We start from the raw sequence: 17814 nt of genomic DNA, 5'->3' as shown, positions 1-17814 counted from the left end.
GAACCCACCAGGTACAACAAATCCGTAATAACTGGGGCACCCTAATAGACATTATCCTGACCAACCTGCCCTCCAAATACCTCTTGCTGTCTTCAATCAAGATCTCAGCGATCACTGCCTCATTGCCTGTATCCGCCACGGGTCCGCGGTCAAACGACCACCCCTCATCACTGTCAAACGCTCCCTAAAACACTTCTGCGAGCAGCGCTTTCTAATCGACCTGGCCCGGGTACCCTGGAAGGATATTGACCTCATCCCGTCAGTTGAGGATGCCTGGTCATTCTTTAAATGTTACTTCCTCACCATATTAGACAAGCATGCTCCGTCAAAAAATGCAGAACTGAAACAGATATAGCCCTTGGTTCACTCCGGACCTGACTGCCCTCGACCAGCACAAAAACATCCTGTGGCGAACTGCAATAGCATCGAAGAGCCCCCGCGATATGCAACTGTTCAGGGAAGTCAGGAACCAATACACGCAGTCAGTCAGGAAAGCAAAGGCCAGCTTTTTCAAGCAGAAATTTGCATCCTGCAGCTCTAACTCCAAAAAGTTCTGGGATACTGTAAAGTCCATGGAGACAAGAGCACCTCCTCCCAGCTGCCCACTGCACTGAGGCTAGGTACAACGGTCACCACCGATAAATCCGTGATAATCGAAGACTTCAACAAGCATTTCTCAATGGCTGGCCATGCCTTCCTCATGGCGACTCCAACCTCGGCCAACAGCCCGCCCCCCCCGCTGCTACTCGCCCCAAGCCTCCCCAGCTTTCTCCTTTACCCAAATCCAGATAGCAGATGTTCTGACAGAGCTGGAAACCTGGACCCATACAAATCAGCTGGGCTTGACAATCTGGACCCCCTATTTTCGAAACTGTCGCCGCCATTGTCCGCACCCCCTATTACCAGCCTGTTCAACCTCTCCTTCGTATCATCTGAGATCCCCAAGGATTGGAAAGCTGCCGCGGTCATCCCCCTTTCAAAGGGGGAGACACCCTGGACCCAAACTGTTACAGACCTATATCCATCCTGCCCTGCCTATCTAAGGTCTTCGAAAGCCAAGTCAACAAACAGATCACTGACCATCTCGAATCCACCGTACCTTCTCCGCTGTGCAATCCGGTTTCCGAGCCGGTCAGGGTGCACCTCAGCCACGCTCAAGGTACTAAACGACATCATAACCGCCATCGAAAAAGACATTACTGTGCAGCCGTCTTCATCGACCTGGCCAAGGCTTTCGACTCTGTCAATCACAATATTCTTATCGGCAGACTCAGTAGCCTCGGTTTTTCTAATGACTGCCTTGCTGGTTCACCAACTACTTTGCAGACAGAGTTCAGTGTGTCAAATCGGAGGGCATGTTGTCCGTCCTCTGGCAGTCTCTATGGGGGTACCACAGGGTTCAATTTCTCGGGCCGACTCTTTTCTCTGTATACATCAATGATGTTGCTCTTGCTGCGGGCGATTCCCTGATCCACTCTACGCAGCACGACACCATTCTATATACTTCCGGCCCTTCCTTGGACACTGTGCTATCTAACCTCCAAACGAGCTTCAATGCCATACAACACTCCTTCCGTGGCCTCCAACTGCTCTTAAACGCTAGTAAAACCAAATGCATGCTTTTCAACCGTTCGCCTGCAACCCGCACGCCCGACTAGCATCACCACCTCTGGACGGCTCCGACCTAGAATATAGTGGACATCTATAGTACCTAGGTGTCTGGCTAGACTGCAAACTCTCCTTCCAGACTCATATCAAACCATTCCAATCCAAAATCAAATCAAGAATCGGCTTTCTATTCCGCAACAAAGCCTCCTTCCATCTCACGCCGCCAAACTTACCCTAGTAAAACTGACTATCCTACCGATCCTCGACTTCGGCGATGTCATCTACAAAATAGCTTCCAACACTCTACTCAGCAAACTGGATGCAGTTTATCACAGTGCCATTCGTTTTGTTACTAAAGCACCTTATACGACCACCACTGCGCGACCTGTATGCCCTAGTCGGCTGGCCCTCGCTACATGTTCGTCGTCAGACCCACTGGCTCCAGGTCATCTACAAGGCTATGCTAGGTAAAGTGCCGCCTTATCTCAGTTCACTGGTCACGATGGCTACCCCATCCGCAGCACGCGCTCCAGCAGGTGTATCTCACTGATCATCCCTAAAGCTAAACCTCATTTGGACGCCTTCTCCTTCCAGTTCCTGCTGCCTGCGACTGGAACGAATTGCAAAAATCTCTGAAGTTGGAGACTTTTATCTCCCTCAACAACTTTAAAAATCTGCTATCCGAGCGCTAACCGATCGCTGCAGCTGTACATAGTCCATCTGTAAACTACCCACCCAATTTACCTACCTCACCCCCCATACTGCTTTTATTATTTACTTTTCTGCTCTTTTGCACACCAGTATCTCTTCTTGCACATGATCATCTGATGATTATCACTCCAGTGTTAATCTGCTAAATTGTAATTATTCGATTTATTGCCTACCCATGCCTTTTGCACACATTGTATAGATTCTCTTTTTCTACCATGTTATTGACTTGTTTATTGTTTACTCCATGTGTAACTTCTGTGTTTCTGTTCACACTGCTATGCTTTATCTTGGCCAGGTCGCAGTTGCAAATGAGAACTTGTTCTCAACTAGCCTACCTGGTTAAATAAAGGTGAAATAAAATAAAAAAAAATAAATAAAAAAATGTTGTAAATTACTATTGTAGCTGGACGGCTGATTTTTTATGGAATATCTACATAGGCGTCAAGGGTCCATATCAAGCAACCATCACTCCTGTGTTCCAATGTCACGTTGTGTTAGCTAATCCAAGTTTTAAATTTAAAAGGCTAATTGATCATTAGAAAACCCTTTTGCAATTATGTTAGCACAGCTGAAAACTGTTGTTCTGATAAAGAAGCAATACAACTGGCCTTCTTTAGACTAGTTGAATATCTGGAGCATCAGCATTTGTGGGTTCGATTACAGGCTCAAAATGGCCAGAAACAAATAACTTTCTTCTGAAACTCGTCAGTCTATTCTTGTTCTGAGAAGAATGAAGGCTATTCCATGCAAGAAACTGAAGATCTCGTACAACGTTGTGTACTACTCCTTCACAGAACAGCGCAAACTGGATCTAACCAGAAATAGAAAGGGAGTGGGAGGCCCGGTGTACAACTGAGCAAGAGGACAAGTACATTAGAGTGTCTAGTTTGAGAAACAGACGTCTCACAAGTCCTCAACTGGCAGCTTCATTAAATAGTACCCGCAAAACACCAGTCACAACGTCAACAGTGAAGAGGCAACTCCGGGATGCTGGCATCAATTTGATGTTATTTTAATGGACAAAAAATGTGCTTATGTTTCGAAAACAAGGACCTTTCTAAGTGACCCCAAACTTTAGAACGGTAGTGTATATGACAATTGTATCAATTGTGTAATTGCGTGAGATGATAGCATTTTGCAAACCATCTCCCCCATCGCCCCAAGATGAATGGTTCTGACCACAAAAGTTTTACTCCACTACACGCTCTACTGCTTTGATTGGTGTAACGTTAGCTAGAAAAAAGTGTCTATCCAGATATTGAAAAGGCACATGCAAAAGAACATTCAAGGAACTTATAGGACAAGAACTGTGACTTCCTTTCCTCTCTGGAGCAGGGCTCTGCTGAAAGGAGTGATAACTGGAGTGGTGTTAAGTGTTGAGGAGGATCAACTGAAGTTCGCAGTGTCTGTGACACCTGCCGTTTGGTGCGACGCAGACCCAGTGGAGAGTGTGGTGAAACAGAGAAGACACTTTCTGTACTACTGAGTTCAGATAAAGTTAAGTTAGGATGGGTCCGTTATCCCGTGAGAGCTTTTGTCTCGAATCCATTACGTTGTTTTAGGTGTGAAGCTTATAGTCATGTGGCAGCAGTGTGTATGAGGGAGTTTCCTAGATGTGAGAAAAGTTGTGTGTGTAAACTGTAGGGGTTCCCATGGTGCTGGAGATCAGAGGTGTCTGGTGAGAGAAAGGCAGGTTGAGGGTTCCAGGATCCGAGTAGTACAGAAGGTGTCGTATGATGAGGCAGTGAAGAGAGTAGGAGAGAAAGATGGGTCCAGGGTGAGGGATCTTAAGAGGCTACCTGTGAGGCCAATAGAGGGATAGGAATAACGTACTTCAGTAAGGTTGTTCTTTTGGCATTCATGGCCACGGTTGTCAATTGTACCGCAGGACTGGAACGTAAATCTCAGAGGATAGATGTTGTGGTGGAAGCTGCAGAGAAGTACTTGGGTGTATGCAGTGGCGATTTTAGCAGATAAATCTTGGTCGGGCAAACAAAAAAATATGTGGGATGCATGCCAGCATAGCCACTACACAACACAACACTAAACAATACATTAATTGCACTATAACGGTGACAAACGGTTAGGGCCTACATAAAGCTGTCCCAACAGCTGTCCCAACACCTTACCACTGCTACACCTAGCGGAGCCTTGTCTGGCAGCGAAACGGTTCATTCATCCTCATTTACTGCATTTAAAAAAAAAAAAACATAGCTGATATGGCTGACTTGCTTAAACAAATGTGGTTGAGATGTACAAACTATGGCATAAGGGGACGACAAGCGGATAAGAGGCAATCCGTAATTTCGATTAAGACATTAATGAGCGAGCGATGACGGACGTAATCAATATAACTATTTGTTCAGCACTTTTGAAATGTACAGAGACAGAATTCAGAACATGGGCCGTTCTTCCATTGTACTCCCTGTACACCAAGTCAGAACCGTAGGATAAATAAAGGGGGCATATAAGCAGACAATGAAACTCATTTTCGATGATTACATTTCTCTAAAACAGGTTATAGGCTATATGTGCACCACCAAGAAAGAACAGTAGGCGAAATTAAGAGGTGAAAATAGACCAAATTATTAGAGTGAACCAGTTTGGGTCTTTGCGTGTCAAAAAAAGATACACGTCAAATAACACTGATTCCTTCCAAACCACTCATTGTTGAATTTGCGATTTCCAATTTGTTGTGTAATGTTTATAGCCGATGAGCACCGGCTATAACCTGTTTTAGAGAAATGTTATCTATTATTTCTTGTCATTATTTCTCTTCATTTGACAAGGATTAAAAAGGATTTGCCAGTAGATTGTCGACTTGATTCATGATGATGACTGCTAGCTAAGATTTTGAAAGTAAGATGTTGACATGATCAGCTACTGTACATACAACGTGATTTGATGTCATTTTATCTGTGGCCAATGACCTTGAGCCTTCTTGGCTCTTGGCTTCTTTGCTCAAGGGCTCGTCTAATGTAACTCTATGGCAGGACCCAAAGGGWATAAATGTTCGATGTCTACCCTTACTAAGGACTTAGACCTGAAAGCCAGTTTCTCATGAGAGCCAGTTTCATCATAGTGCTTGATGGTTTTTCCGACTGCACTTGAAGAAACTTTCAAAGTTCTTGAAACTTTCCGTATTGACTGACCTTCATGTCTTAAAGTAATGATGGACTCTTTGCTTATTTGAGCTGTTCTTGTCATAATATGGACTTGGTCTTTTACCAAATAGAGCTATCTTCTGTTTTCCACCACTACCATGTCACAACACAACTGATTGGCTCAAACGCATTAAGGAAAGAAATTCCACAAATGAACTTTTAACAAGGCACACCTGTTAATTTAAATGCATTCCAGGTGACTACCTCATGAAGCTGGTTGAGAGAATGCCAAGAGTGTGCAGAGCTGTCATCAAGGCAAAGGGTGGCTATTTGAAGAATCTCAAATATAAAATATGTTTTGATTTGTTTAACACTTTTTTGGTTACTACATGATTCCATATGTGTTATTTCATAGTTTTGATGTCTTCACTATTATTCTACAATGTAGAAAATAGAACAAATAAAGAAAAACACTTGCATCTCGAGTGGCACTGTGGTCTTAGGCACTGCATCGCAGTGCTATCTGTGCCACTAGAGATCCTGGTTCGAATGCAGGCTCTGTCGCAGCCGGCCGTGACTGGGAGACCCATGGGGCGGTGCACAATTGGCCCAACGTCGTCCGGGTTACAGGCTGACTACACCGTGCGCTCGAGTTGCAAAATAATTTTAGAAATCTATACTATTCAATTATTGCACCCACACTGCTCACGCGCCAACGAGCGTCTGAGTTTGTCATTCAAAATACAGCAATTCATTCCCCACCCACAGCATTATCCCACAATGCACCATCATTTACAGTATGCTGCAGTAAAACATTTCTGAGTATTTTACTGTTGATAATACCCCAAATGACCATATAAATGACCGTTTTCCATTACAGTGTGGTTTGGGTCAGTGGTATCTCGGAAATCTTCTCAATACCCAGTAATGCTGGCCCAGGGATGGAGGAGTGCAGTAAACTGCAGTAAATAATTCAGTAAATAGAACTAAAAATACCTCCTTCTCCATTTGTACCAAATTAATAATTCCCTCTGCGAGAAGCTTCATGTTCAGCGACAGACTGAAGACGACACAGAGAGGGAAGGAGAGAAAAACCTGGCCTAGCTGGCTCATGATGTCTTAATGTTATAACTTCTGTTTAAGAAGTTATTGTATAACCAGATTGCAACCAACTGCACTGTTGTTCATCTGAAGTGCTTTTACTGATTGGAATGATTGAAAATTGCACTTTGGTTCATTCAACCTTCTATTCAATTTTTCTGAAATCAAATTATGGTTTTGTCAGATCAATGTGATTTTTTWAAATTGAATGAACACTTCTAAGTTGCTTTCAACACCTTGCGCATGTGCGTTGAATTGCGGTGGGGGCAATATAGCGGCGGCAGCCTATCAGAGGAGTTGGAGGCATGGCTAATTTGGGGTGTGGCTTTCAGGTTGTAATTTTATACTAAAGAGTCTGATAAGGTTTCTGTGTTAAGGTAGCCTTTGCTTGGTTATGATATTGTGCTTGCTAAATGTGAAGGTCTTCTGTAAATAATATTATATTTTATTATTACAATTTTTCAAGTTGTTAAATAAACTTAGTTTACAGGGAATTTATTTCATTCCAAAGTAAAAGCAAGATGGTTTGTATTTACATGAAATATGAGTCTGTATTTGTTATRTATTAGGTTTAACCAAAGGGGAAAAGTTGAACTTGAAATATAGGTTTGTTAATAATCAAATATAACAGTTGACATTGAATCATATAATTGGTTTCAACAAATGTAGTTTCTTTCAATTTTAAATGTAAAATGTAAATGAAAGACAAACTCATTTACTAGTAACCAATTGAGGTATTTTTGGATGGGTCATTTTTTACATTGTGGTTTCTTTCAAAACCAGGTAAAGATGCATTTTTGCCATGATGAAATCAAATTATTCAAATTTTCATGGTAAAGACATCATATTTTGGTTGTTACCTGGTTAGATATCCAGATTACAACCAGATAAAAACTGCTTGCTAAAAACCTTTCCCTAGACAACCACTATACAACGTGACCATGATGTCTGTTTTTCCCATTGGGGGAAGGATAGAACATTTTTAGAATACAGTAAGAGGGAGCTGGAGAACTGTTGAGCAATAGTTACTAATAGGCATGTAGGGAAGGGAGGGAGGTTTGAGAGAGGAGAGGGAGAGAAATGGAAAGTGAAAGCTTGGCATTCAGATCCTATTGATCTGTGTGATGGATTATTAGAATAATAGATTACCTCCACCCTTGAACCGCTCGACCTCCGACCTCTGCTACATTATGTGATGCCGCGATGGCAGGAATAATTTACTTTCAGGAGACGGTTTGGTTGTACTTTTGGGATCAGCGGAAAAAACACTAACTGCATACTAGGTGTGACCAGCTATGGTGAAACCAAACAGACATTTCAATTACATTAATTTTCCTCCAATAAAGAATGGTCCATACTTATTCTTTAGGCAGCAAGCTGAAGGCAAATCTGACAAGGATAAACTGTTGATTTCAGAGAACAGGAGGAATTCATGCACAAATACAAAACATTCTGTTTAATTATCCAAAATTAGGCATTTGGTTTCTAAATGTCATGATATTTGTTGGTGGGTTGATAGAGCTGGTTTAGGGTGCAGGCGGCTGCATTTACAGTACTGAGTGGGCGTTTTATTGGTAATGTGATTGACTGGTAGGTTAGTACACAATTGCAAGAGAGTGCTGGAAACCACCATTAAATTCATTACCAACCGTGTTCAATTTTGAGTCAGCAACCCGACACTAATTTCATCGCGTATTCGGTTGATCGCTCCTCTATAAGTACCTGCACAAATTGAGGCTCATGAAGACATCACTGGTTATGGAAGACCAACTCTATATACAGTGCTAGTTCTTCGCCTGCTCTATCATCTCCATGGCTAATGCTCTTGTTTAGCATTAGCTGTTAGTGCAGCTGAGAGAGCCTTGTCTATCTGTCACAGTAAGCCCCCTACTTCATCTCACCAAATTTCACCCAAAGGATGTCCCTCAGGATTTTAGGAACTGCTCTTTCCATTTGCACGGCCCAGCACTTTCTAAACTGTCCCGGGGTTTTATTATCTACCGAGCCCATATTAGCGCATCAAACAGGCTTACCTTCCCTTTTGGATTCGCCTTGGCCGATTACAGCTCCTTCGGAGGGCTGACATTCCTAGGAGTTGGCGTTCTTGAGTCACTTTGACACGTTTGTCTGCCCTTTTGATGAATGAATATTTCTGGAAATCTTTTTACACTCGCACACGGCAGGTTAGGCCAGCTTTAGCTGGTGTCTGTCAGCTAAAGTTGCAATTATAGACGTGTGAGTTACAGGCTCGTCGTTAACGCTTGCCTAGTTAAATGAAGGTTAAATAAATAAAAATGAAATAAAAACTCGCTGTTTGCCAATGTCTTTGCATGCATAAAGGCCATGATTGTTGAATCATTCGATAAAGTAGGGTTTTCTCTTACGGATTCGAATGTAGGACAGCTCCTGTCTCATTAGTTAAGTCACAGTTGTTGAACAAGTCAAATGAGAGCTCTGGCAGCTATTAATCATTTCATGATTTCTACTCCACACATCCTACCACTTCTCTGATCTCAGGCAATGGCAATGTAGGTCTGTCTGAGGGGACTGCATCTGGTCTGATTGAACCCTACAATATGTCTAGGTCTGTCTGAGGGGACTGCATCTGGTCTGATTGAACCCTACCATATGTCTAGGTCTGTCTGAGGGGACTGCATCTGGTCTGATTGACCCTACAATATGTCTAGGTCTGTCTGAGGGGACTGCATCTGGTCTGATTGAACCCTACAATATGTCTAGGTCTGTCTGAGGGGACTGCATCTGGTCTGATTGAACCTACAATATGTCTGTGCGTTTGATGGCTGATGTAGCGGCAGCTCTCGTCCAGAACATTCTGTCTCACGCTCATGAGTCATGCCAAATCCTCGGCGAGACAAGTTTGGTCATCAAAGCAACGAGGCCTCCGTCAGAAAGTGCAACCGAGCGAGGGATGAATGAAGAGAGAGCGAGAAAATGGAAGAAAGAAAGGAAACTATGAGGTGCTGGACAACCCCCGCCACATTGGGCCCAGAGTACAGTAGCTGGAAGATCCAACAAAGCCCTTTCAGTGTAAGTGTATCTCCCGCCTGGAGATCCTCGGGGGACAATTTATACTATAGCTAGGCGAAAGCGGCGTGTCGATTTTTATTGAGTGGAATTTAATCTGCTGGGCGGACAGACGTGTGTTGGCACCTCCCCTCTAATCCCTGTGAGCTTCATCTAAGCTTTATCTGATTCCGTCACCACTTACAATCTTCTTAGTGCTCGTGCTGTATCCCTAGCCACTCGACATGGAAACCCACCACTGGAGGAAGTCCACTTTAGGACAGAGTCCACCTGAGAGGGATGTCCACGTTTTGTCAAATATTTGCTCTCAGGGAAGACACTTCAAAAGGAGTGTCCACTTCAGAGGGGATTCTGCCTCAGAAGGAAGAGACATGCTGTATAACTGCAATGTCAGCCACTGTTCAAAAACGCCACTTTAAGAGGTGTCATACAGGAACATCAGTCAGGTCACACTGGTGTCAGAAGTGGGATCCATCTCCTGGGTAATTCAGTTATAATTGCGCACAGCAGGCCGTTCACAGGAACAAGTTAAATACTAAAAGTGCAAGGTCAAAAGGTCTCAGATGAGTAATACCTGTCTTTTCTCTCTCTCGCTCGTTCTCTCTCTCTCTCTCTCTCTCTCTCTCTCTCTCAGCCCTGTTTAATCTCATTCCTGTGGGTCTGAGGGTGGTGGCCATCCAAGGGGTGAAGGCCGGCCTCTACATTGGCATGAACGGAGAAGGATTCCTCTACAGCTCAGTAAGAGCCACCGCCTCTCACAGGCGTGTGTGTATGTGTGTTTGTGCCTGTTGGTTTATGAGTCCATGCGTGTCTTTTAGTGTGTGTATGAATACATGCTAATGTTGTGCAGTGTGCATGCATATGTTTTTGTATTTGCTGTTCTTGTTTTGTTCCGTTAAAGGTTTTCCTTCATTGTACATTACCACATTCATTCTACATTGATACATATTTCAATTTCTGTATTTGTGTGTGGAGCTGTGTAAAACACTTGTTTTATTGTGCAATAKTTGCTACCTTGTTCATTATTTCTTTCTAGTACCGTGCATGCACTTAATGCAAAAACGGGTTTCACTTTAGAAAAAAAGACTACCTGCCCCTAAAATCAAACTTCTCCTTTGACAACTMCCTATGTGGCATCGATATGTGTCAGAAACATTTATTCTTGTGTGAAATGTATTTATTTTTTTCTCCACAATTTCGTGATATCCAATTGGTACAGTCTTGTCCCATCGCTGCAACTCCCGTACTGACTCGGGAGAGGCTAAGGTCGAGAGCCATGTGTCCTCTGAAACACAACCCTGCCAAGCTGCACTCCTTCTCGACACACTGCTTGCTTAACCCGGAAGCCTGCCGCACCAATGTGTCAGAGGAAACACCGTCCAACTGGCYACCGTGTCAGCGTGCATGCACCCAGCCCGCCACAGGAGTCGCTAGAGTGCGATGGGCCAGATCTGTAGTGACGCCTCTAGTACTGCGATGCAGTGTCTTAGACCGCTGCGCTACRCGGGAAGCCCTCTTGTCTCAAAATTGACTACAAAGTGTAAATAGGATAGTTTTGGTCATGAAGTCAGTCTCGTCCAAAACAGAGTTTGTAAGTGAGTTCGTCACGACTTACTGGAGGGTTGSGTATGGGCTACTTACAGTTGAAGTTGGAAGTTTACATACACCTTAGCCAAATACTTTTAAATTCAGTTTTTCACAATTCCTGACATTTCATCTGAGTAAAAATTCCCTGTCTTAGGTCAGTTAGGATCACCACTTTATTTTAAGAATATGAAATGTCTGAATAATAGTAGAGAGAATGATTTATTTCAGATTTGATTTCTTTCATCACATTCCCAGTGGGCCAGAAGTTTGCATACACTCAATTAGTATTTGCCTTTAAATTGTTTAACTTGGGTAAAACGTTTTGYGTAGCCTTCCACAAGCTTCCCACAATAAGTTGGGTGAATTTTGGCCCATTCCTCCTGACAGAGCTGGTGTAACCGAGTCCGGTTTGTAGGCATCCTTGCTCGCACACGCTTTTTCAGTTCTTCCCACAGATTTTCTATGGGATTGAGGTCAGGACTTTGTGATGGCCACTCCGATACCTTGACTTTGTTGTCCTTAAGCCATTTTGGCACAACTTTGGAAGTATGCTTGGGGTCATTGCTGTCTCTTATACACATCTAGATGTGTATAAGAGACAGTTTGTGAAGTGCACCAGTCCCTCCTGCAGCAAAGCACCCCCACAACATGATGCTGCCACCCCGTGCTTCACGGTTGGGATGGTGTTCTTCAGCTTGCAAGCATCCCCCTTTTTCCTCCAAACATAACGATGGTCTTTATGACCAAACAGTTCTATTTTTGTTTCATCAGACCAGAGGACATTTCTCCAAAAAGTACAATCTTTGTCCCCGTGTGCAGTTGCAAACCGTAGTCTGGCTTTTTTTTATGTCGGTTTTGAAGCAGTGGCTTTTTCCTTGCTGAGCGGCCTTTCAYGCTATGTCGATGTAGGACTCGTTTTACTGTGGAWATAGATACTTTTGTACCTGTTTCCTCCAGCATCTTCACAAGGTCCTTTGCTGTTGTTCTGGGATTGATTTGCACTTTTCACACCAAAGTACGTTCATCCCGAGGAGACAGAACGCGTCTCCTTCCTGAGCGGTATGACGGCTGCGTGGTCCCATGGTGTTTATACTTGCATACTATTGTTTGTACAGATGAACGTGGTAACTTCAGGCGTTTGGAAATTGCGTTTGAAAAGGATGAACCAGACTTGTGGAGGTCTACAATTTCTTGTCTGAGGTCTTAGCTGATTTCTTTTGATTTTCCCATGATGTCAAGCAAAGAGGCACTGAGTTTGAAGGTAGGCCTTGAAATACATCGACAGGTACACCTCCAATTGACTCAAATGATGTCAATTAGCCTCTCAGAAGCTTCTAAAGCCATGGCATAATTTTCTGGAATTTTTCAAGCTGTTTTAAGGCACGGTCAACTTAGTGTATGTAAACTTCTGACCCACTGGAATTGTGATACAGTGAATTATAAGTGAAATAATCTGTCTGTAAACAATTGCTGGGAAAAATGACTTGTGTCATGCACAAGGTAGATGTCTTAACCGACTTGCCAAAACTATAGTTTGTTTAACAAGAAATCTGTGGAGTGGTTGAAAAACGAGTTTTAATAACTCCAACCTAAGTGTATGTCAACTTCCGACTTCAACTGTACATGCCCACTTTTGCCGATGATGCCCAATTGCCCAGAGACAACACATTGTGGTCTTTCCTCAGCTGCCATGTGGACATTTGTTGTCAAGTTTGCATATGGGTGCCACACACGCACATTTCACTCGGCAAATTGGAGGGACAATTGGCTTCCATAAAGTTGAACAAGACTTCCAATGCATTTCAACAATATTGCCAAATGGCCAGGAATGGATTTCCTCCGACACGGTCACTTCTGCCGCATGTCAACCGTGAAACCGCTGGTGTTGGTGAGTACTTTAGCAAAGTAGATAGCTGGTACTAGCTAGTAGCGACGTTTGGTTATACAACATTATTTGATCATGCTAGCGAGCCAGGCTAGCTATGATACCACAGATGAAAGATGAATGATACTGTACTGTAGCTAGCTAAATACATAGAGCTAACGTGTAATGTGATGTAACTTGTCAGAGGAAGATGTGCAGCTCATGTTAGCTAGCTACCTTGCTAACAACAGCTAACTGTAGCCCATTGGCATTTAGGGTCAATACAGGGCAGGCACTTGGATACTAGCTCTCTAGCTAATCAGAGGATGTAGCAAGCTTGCTTTCAATAATGTTTCAACTCAAACTGGCTAGTCAACGTTAGCTGGCTGGCCAACTCAGGCAAAGATTTGCAAGAGTTAGCTAGCATTTGGGGTCTTCGTCTGCTAACCCAAAACAACATGCCTGTTCTCATAAAAGTCGATTGTGTATTTTCTAGGGCAAAAATAAATATAGCTATGGCTCTGTCAGCAAGCATTCAGCAAAGTACACAGTTGGTTGCATATTAACTGTGTCAGCATCACCGGCCTTAATCTATTTTGTCGTGGCAGCCCCTCTATTAGCATATAAATTACTTCCAAACTAAAGTAAGTTATTTTTCTCGCTAAATGTTTATTGATATTTTATTTCTTTCACAGGCTACGTACAAAACCTACCATATCAGGAGCTGTTACAGAAGGCTGAGGCAGTGGCCAGACACCAGTCCTGCTTCAGAGTAATGGAGGACACTTGAATAAGGTTGGTCACATTTGATTTGGTTAAAAGTCCTGGAATTCACCTAACCACCATTGATAATGTAACCAGTGCTGTATGATGGAGGAAGGCCCAAAACATTTTCAAAGACTCCAGCCACTCAAGTCATAGACTGTTCTCTCTGCTACCGCACGGCAAGCTGTACCAGAGCGCCAAGTCTAGGACCAAAAGGCTCCTTAACAGCTTCTACGCCCAAGCCTTAAGACTGCTGAACAATTAATAAAATGGCCACCTGGACTATTTACATTGCTGCTACTCACTGTTTATTATCTATGCATAGTCACTTTACAAATTACCCTGACTAACCTGTACCCCTGTACATTGACTCGGTACCGGTACCCCCTGTATATAGCCTCGTTATTGTTTTTATTATTATTATTTTTCTTCACTTTAGTTTATTTTGTAAATATTTTCTTAACTCTATTTAATCAACTGCATTGTTGGATAAGTGCTTGTAAGTAAGCATGTCACGGTAAGGTCTACACATGTTTTATTCACCGCATGTGACAAATAAAATTTGATTTGATTTGTGTACAGTATGTGTGTCTTGTATGTTGTAAGGAGGCGCCCTCTTCCACTGTGCCAATGGTCTACTCCTGGGCCTGAGTGAGTAATGTCAACCAGGCAGTGCCATACTGGCACGTGTCCCTTGTGAATTAGCTGTGAATCATAATCTCTGATTGGCTATGTTCAACAGTGTATTTACTGTTGGCTTCCATGACTGTAAGGTGACAGACTTTCTCTCTCCCTCCCTCTGTGATATACGAGCTGGGTCAGATATAGGAGCCTAAGTCAGGCTCCTTTATGACCAGTATCTGTGACAAGAGGGACCTGGAGCCGATCTACGCTGCCACGGACATCAGGTATTGGCAAACACCTCAGAAGGGACAAAAGCTGATAAGTACAAAGAGAGGACATCACAAGTATTTAGTAATATCACTCTTTCAATACATGTCACTCATCAACTCATCCTTGTTTTACTACAGATGGAGGACAGAAGAGATGCTTTTGAAATGGAGTCCTCAGGTTGATATTGATGTCTGAACTGGGACAGAGATCTTGCACTCAAGCATTCAAATTATACAAGACATCTACTACTTGTTGTGGTCTTTTGTTATTATTGAATCGGACTGTACTATCCATGGGGGGGGGACCATTCAAAAAGGTATAATATTTGCACATTGTTATATTAGCAGAACACTGCTTCTACAGTGTTATGTGGAGTAGGGTGGGTTTATTCTACATGGAAGTGTTGCACTTGAAAGTTATCTACGTAAGTGGCTCTGGATAAGAGCGTCTGCTWAATGACTAAAATATCAAATGTAATAAGTTCAGTAGTTGCACTCTTCTAATATTACTGATTAGGCTACTATCCTTCTGGAGGAAGCTTTGAATAGCCTACAGAGTGATARGAGAAGTGCGCCATCCTCCACATCGGCCAGTAGTTATTGAACTCTGCCTGCTGGACCCATGGGTTGAAGCGAACTCTGTCATATCCAGGATGGAGTGTCATGCACTCCACTTCTCCTGTCCCCTGACAGCACCTGTCCAAAACTTCTAAAACATGACATAGATGGAAGGGACTTCATCACCCACTGGAGACTTGAAGACAGAACCTRACCCAGAGAGCTGTACATCTCAGATTAGGCCAAATAGAATGCCATTCTAGTTCTGGTTAGACAGCTGAAGTTGTACAATACATACAACATATTTGTATTTGCTAGGCAAGTGCAGGCATACTGTCTTAATCAGCACATCAATATGATATTTACAGCATAAAATGTTTTGTCTTTGTAACACAAGCACACATCATTTTGTTGTTGTTGATAAATGTATCTACACTCAAGCTTGGTGATATTTGTGTGAAGTTGACATGTAGCTTACACCTGTTGGTATATTAGTAGATCTAACAGCGGGCATAAGAAGAGACGAGATGAGAAAAATTGTGCCAGTTAAAGAGCTAGTGTTGTAGGAGAGCGAAGCTGACTCAKGACCGGGCATTGGACTCACAGTTGACACCATTTCCACAGTAACATGTCTTTACATGAAGTGATGAAACATTGAAACTAAGTTGCAAGCTATTTTGGTAGCAAGGTGTTGTWGAACAAGTGTCTTATGGAACGCATACCAGACACTGGCTCTTGCTATCTTGCCTTAACTGATTTCACAGAGAAATATCAGCTCGATAGGCTAGACAGCTACAGCTATACTAGCTAGCTGCTGTCAGCTTGGCTAAACATAAGGTCAGCACAGGCTTTAGCCTACACAAATAACTGAATTGGCTGACCACCTTGAGATGACAAGTCAGTCAGGTGGGGAGAAGTCCTTCACTTCAACATTTGGTTCTCTCCATAACAAAGCCAGCTAAGTTTACCTCACTGTACTCACTACTGCCTTGTTTGTTGCAAAGACACACCCACAGCAAACCACACCCACAAGACAACTCTGCTTCAGTCATGGCCGCTAACATTTATTCATGACCAAACTTCAAAATATGGCCAAATCAGGAAATTCAGTCGTTCTTTAKGTTTAGGATGATACAATGTTTCTGTGGGGCTCAATTGTGGGTGGGGGGTTGGGGTTTGTGTGTGTGCGTGATAGCTATGGGGAGGGCGTCATAGCTGTTCCCATTGGTGACGAATGCATGCCTCTGCACTGACCGGAGAGCACGTTTGTGGGAATGTGGTGCAGCAGAGAGAGAGAGAGAGGAGGATCTCAGATTGGTTACGTAATGGACAGCAGCACAACTTCCTAATCCTGTTAAAGACTATGTACGCGGAGAAGAGGGGCATGTGGTCCCCCAGGAGTGTCTGACTGCTGAGGGACTTGTGGTGCCGCTCTAATGGCCATCTGATCACTGCTCAGCCGTGATGAGTCTGTCAGAGAGGCTAGCTTGGCTTTAGACGTCTCTGGTGGCAACAAGTTCACAGAAATACACGTACACAAACGTATTCCTGCACGTCCACACACATGTCCACACAAATGTATATAAATACATAAATAGAGATACGAATGCTAACATATTTATAATCACATGATGCTAGTACACCCACATACAGATACATAAATCCACCAATACTTTTACAAATATACTCACACAATCACAGATACACAATATATATACAGAGACAAGTAAATGACCACATATACACACCAACCAGTACAAACACACTTAAACTTAAAAGATACAAATCACAGAGTATTGTGTACATCACATGTGCATTACATTACAGTTGAATTAAACAGTCATTTAACAAACATTAACTCAATGCAAAGCTAATTTAGAGTGTGACAGTGGAACCGCATTTCTCCGGGATCTCCCCTATAGTCAGTCAGGTTATAACATTCAATTACCAACATCTTGGGAGCCAGACAGACTTTAACCCCAGTGTCAAACAGCAGCTTTTAAGGCTTTGCTACACAATCCTTCATCACTTTTATGGGCCGGAGCACAAATCTTTCCCCTTACACAAAGAGGATAAGGAATATGTCAGAAGCCATYAAGGCTGAAAGACCCATTTTAATTAAACAGAGAGCAGCCATATACAGTGGCCCATCTCTCCAGACATGCATCATGGGAAATTAGCATGACYTGGCAGAACGCAGATCACAGAGGCCTCGGCAAACAGCRGAACCGGGTKGTTAACCCGTGCTGCCCTCAAACCAAGACTGCTAATTATTTATAGGCTGTTTTTCAACATTTCAAATTCAAAACAGTTTGAATTGAGGTGTGTTCCGCCTCCTCATGAATTCACATAGAAGTATCCCATTTCACTGTTGTGGACAATTTATGTTTGAGGCTTTACTATGCCGGACAAACTTCTCTTTTCGAGGAGAGCCCAAACACTTTCAACATGGTTTCCGCAGATCAAGTATGCAGACATTTGCGCAGTGTAGCACAAACTTTTCCCCCCTAGCACATTTTATGGCTGGCGCTCACATTGCCTTCATTTCTGTTTTCCTTATAAATAATAACTTTGGACA

At 43.0% G+C, this 17814-nt stretch overlaps 1 protein-coding gene and 1 long non-coding RNA gene across 2 annotated transcripts in view; both read left to right on the top strand.

Moving 5' to 3' along the window:
- LOC111957110 (fibroblast growth factor 12) overlaps nucleotides 1-17814 on the top strand; it is a 43994-nt gene that overhangs the window by 10445 nt on the left and 15735 nt on the right. The window contains exon 4 of the mRNA XM_023977842.2: nucleotides 10204-10307. Within this exon, the coding sequence (XP_023833610.1) occupies nucleotides 10204-10307 (104 nt within the window). The remainder of the gene's footprint in view (nucleotides 1-10203; nucleotides 10308-17814) is intronic.
- LOC111957111 (uncharacterized) lies at nucleotides 12208-15676 on the top strand. The gene is made up of 3 exons (XR_011474564.1): nucleotides 12208-13044; nucleotides 13716-14693; nucleotides 14817-15676. It is a non-coding gene; the product is annotated as an uncharacterized lncRNA (long non-coding RNA).

The sequence above is a fragment of the Salvelinus sp. IW2-2015 genome, linkage group LG32 (genome assembly GCF_002910315.2).
Source record: "Salvelinus sp. IW2-2015 linkage group LG32, ASM291031v2, whole genome shotgun sequence".
NCBI lineage: Eukaryota > Metazoa > Chordata > Actinopteri > Salmoniformes > Salmonidae > Salvelinus > Salvelinus sp. IW2-2015.
This window is presented reverse-complemented; position numbering and strand designations above follow the sequence as displayed.